The sequence below is a fragment of the Limulus polyphemus genome, unplaced genomic scaffold, assembly GCF_000517525.1.
Source record: "Limulus polyphemus unplaced genomic scaffold, Limulus_polyphemus-2.1.2 Scaffold10452, whole genome shotgun sequence".
NCBI lineage: Eukaryota > Metazoa > Arthropoda > Merostomata > Xiphosura > Limulidae > Limulus > Limulus polyphemus.
In genome coordinates this window covers 1-3,600 of record NW_013676062.1, presented here as the reverse complement: position 1 = coordinate 3,600, position 3,600 = coordinate 1, and the positions used below count along the sequence as shown (strand labels likewise).

At 32.9% G+C, this 3,600-nt stretch overlaps 1 protein-coding gene across 1 annotated transcript in view; it reads right to left on the bottom strand.

Moving 5' to 3' along the window:
* Positions 1 to 2,315, bottom strand: part of LOC106476394 (pikachurin-like) — a gene marked incomplete at its 3' end in the record, with an annotated part of 16,969 nt that extends 14,654 nt beyond the window's left edge. The window contains exons 1-2 of the mRNA XM_013937055.2: positions 2,125 to 2,315; positions 361 to 550 (exon numbers count right to left, since the gene is read on the bottom strand). Coding sequence (XP_013792509.2) covers positions 361 to 550; positions 2,125 to 2,286 — 352 coding nt within the window. The remainder of the gene's footprint in view (positions 1 to 360; positions 551 to 2,124) is intronic.
* Positions 2,316 to 3,600: the final 1,285 nt, after the last annotated feature.

Here is a 3,600-nt window from a genome sequence, read left to right as displayed (position 1 = left end):
TGATCGAACAGTTGGATTTGACTGTCACTCTTAGAGCGCACCAACGGCTCCGAAGTGTCGAGTGCGCAACGTGACACAAACCATGAACATTTCCAGCTAATTTACCACTAGGCCACGTTATTGACCTAGTGGTCGTTACATTCTGGGTTATAAATTTTTTCTCTGTCTACAGTTTCTTAATGGTAAATATTTTGAGGTTGAACTAATAAATATGGGACAGAGATTTGGCTAATTATTCTTCATTTAGAAGATTTTTGACAGTTTAAATTGCGTCAAAAAATGTCAAAATAAAATTCTTTAAAAATGATATCATAGTCTAAAACAGACACTAGACGATTAAACGACCAAAACAGTCCTTACCTACATCAACGCCTTCCAAGGCATCACCCCTATTGCCAAAACGAAAGTCATATTTTCTGGTGTTGATCTCTAGGTGGCGCACACAACCAATAAAACCCTGTTGACATCCTGTTCTTTCCTCTACTAAGCTTATATTTGGCGAACCCCCCAAATAAAGGTTCTGACGAAACGTTATACGAGAAAACAGCCCCTGCAAAGACAAAAGACTAATAAAATGCATCTATTGCTTTTACAGTAGGCGCACCCCCCCCCCCCACCCCACACACACAACCGATGGAGTTTGGATTCGTTTAAATCGTGAGAATGAAACTTTACTACCATCAAACATTAGTAAAAAACTTTACTACCATCAAACATTACAAAAACTTTACTACCATCAAACATTAGTAGAATCTTTACTACCATCAAACATTAGTAAAAACCTTTACTACCATCAAACATTAGAAAAAACGTTACTACCATCAAACATTAGTAAAAAACTTTACTACCATCAAACATTAGTAAAAAACTTTACTACCATCAAACATTAGAAAAAAACTTTACAACCAACAAACATTACAAAAAAACTTTACTACCATCAAACATTAGCAAAAAAACTTTACTACCATCAAACATTCTCTTTCTCGTCAACTCTTTCACAGACATACAAATATAAAAGATGAATTTTCATATCTTATTTTTCAGTCTGACAGTACACCATTTCCGTTATTAAAAGAATATATATATATAATTAATGATTTATGTATGTAATGCCAGTCTGTGTGACTGCCATAAATCCAAGAGGAAATAACATAGATACCTGAAATTTTGCACCCATACTAAGTGGACCCTGAGGGTATGCACCTACATATTACTTATCCACGTGCATGCTGGCTTGCACGTGTATATCTTTGTAATGAGGCAAGCTAATGAAAGTGGTTCTTTATATTACAAATAGAAATCACAGACAGGTAGACACGCACGTGCATACGCGCATCTTTTTATTGAAGCAAGATAGCGAAAAACCACATAAAAAAGAAGTGATTCCTTATATAACAACTTCTAATATACAAAAAAGCCAGTGTGTTTTGGTAACAATGCATTCCAACAATGGCTTCTATGTCATATTTCTTAGCAACAAAAGTATATAGGTTCCACTTTTATGCAAAAATGGGTTCAGAACTTTAACATAAACTTTTTCACAAAATTTTAAAATTATAACAAAGCTTCTTCAAAAACAACATTTACAGTTTACTTTCCATCTAGCAACAGATAAATATTTTGAGGTAATCCCACCCTTGTACACCTGACATCTTATTGACCATGAGAAAGGCATGGTTGTTTGAGAAACAATCCAGCAACTTTCGTACTTTGACCTTTAATCCCTTTAGAATATTCAACATTGTCTAAAGCGTCAACTTATCAAGATTGTTTGAGATTGATTCAATAGGCTGGGAGTAATTACACAACAGGCTTTACAAAATAGAAATAGGTTTAAGTTCAATTTTGACCCCCTTAGGACATTCCCCATAGTTTATAGTGTTTAAATACAAGTTTTGGTTGAGATTGGCCTAGTAGGCTCGGAGAAGTTAGTGTGCAAACAAACACACATTTTGCCTTTATACATGTGTAGATATTCATAACTTAATAACAAACCTTAAAAAATTAGCATTGCACTTTTAAAAATTAACAGTACATCTTAAAAATTAGTTATAGTTATATTTTCAATTAAACATATTCTAATCTACCTTCTATTAATATCTGAGTTCACAGAGGGTCTCTCACCTTGGACCGCCCCTGCACCTGTTTCCCTTTGTTCAGCTTCAGCCAGGCTTCCCACCGGTCTCTGTAGACAGTAACATAATTCCACGAGTAAAGAAGAACCGCAGAATGGCTTCGCAGAATTCCCATCCCCATTCCACAGTCAAATCTGTCAGACAAAATCATCTTTCTTAAATCTGTCAGTCAGACAAAATCATCTTTCTTAAATCTATCAGTCAGACAAAATCATCTTTCTTAAATCTGTCAGTCAGACAAAATCATCTTTCTTAAATCTGTCTGTCAGACAAAATCATCTTTCTTAAATCTGTCAGTCAGACAAAATCATCTTTCTTAAATCTGTCAGGCAAAATCATCTTTCTTAAATCTGTCAGTCAGACAAAATCATCTTTCTTAAAATGATTTTGTCTGACTGAAGCAGAGGTTCTTCAGTTTACACATTACAATTATACAGTAGAGGTTCTTCAGTTTACACACTACAATTATACAGCAGTGGTTCTTCAGTTTACAGTTTACACATTACAATTATATAGCAGAGGTTCTTCAGTTTATTAATGTAGCTTAAGACCATCACTATCATATCAGAAAGAAAGCTATAATTGTAATGTGTAAACTGAAGAACCTCTGCTCTATAATTGTAATGTGTAAACTGAAGAACCTCTGCTCTATAATTGTAATGTGTAAACTGAAGAACCTCTGCTCTATAATTGTAATGTGTAAACTGAAGAACCTCTGCTGTATAATTGTAATGTGTAAACTGAAGAACCTCTGCTGTATAATTGTATGTGTAAACTGAAGAACCTCTGCTGTATAATTTGAAAGATTTGAAATTTGACAGATATATAGCAGACTCCAGAGATAAAGTTTAACTTTGATATTATGGATAAAGCAGACTCCAGAGATAAGGTTTAACTTTGATATTATGGATAAAGCAGACTCCAGAGATAAAGTTTAACTTTGATATTATGGATAAAGCAGACTGTAAGAGATATAAGAGACTGACTCTAATGTGAAACATAAAATAGACAATACAGATAGATAATTGTTGGTTAAAAAAGATACCTATTTTAGAATTTAATAAGAAGAAATTGTTGGTTAACGAACAAACTGATACTATGTTTATATTAATACAATTTTGTAACCAACAAGTCTTGTTGTATTAATATAAACATAGTATCAGTTTGTTCGTTAACCAACAAGTCTTCAAACTGATACTATGTTTATATTAATACAACAAGACTTGTTGGTTAATCTTGTTGTATTAATATAAACATAGTATCAGTTTGTTTGCTTGTTGGTTAACAAACAAACTGATACTATGTTTATATTAATACAACAAGACTTGTTGGTTAACAAACAAACTGATACTATGTTTATATTAATACAACAAGACTTGTTGGTTAACGAACAAACTGATACTATGTTTATATTAATACAACAAGACTTGTTGGTTAACGAACAAACTGATACTATGTTTATATT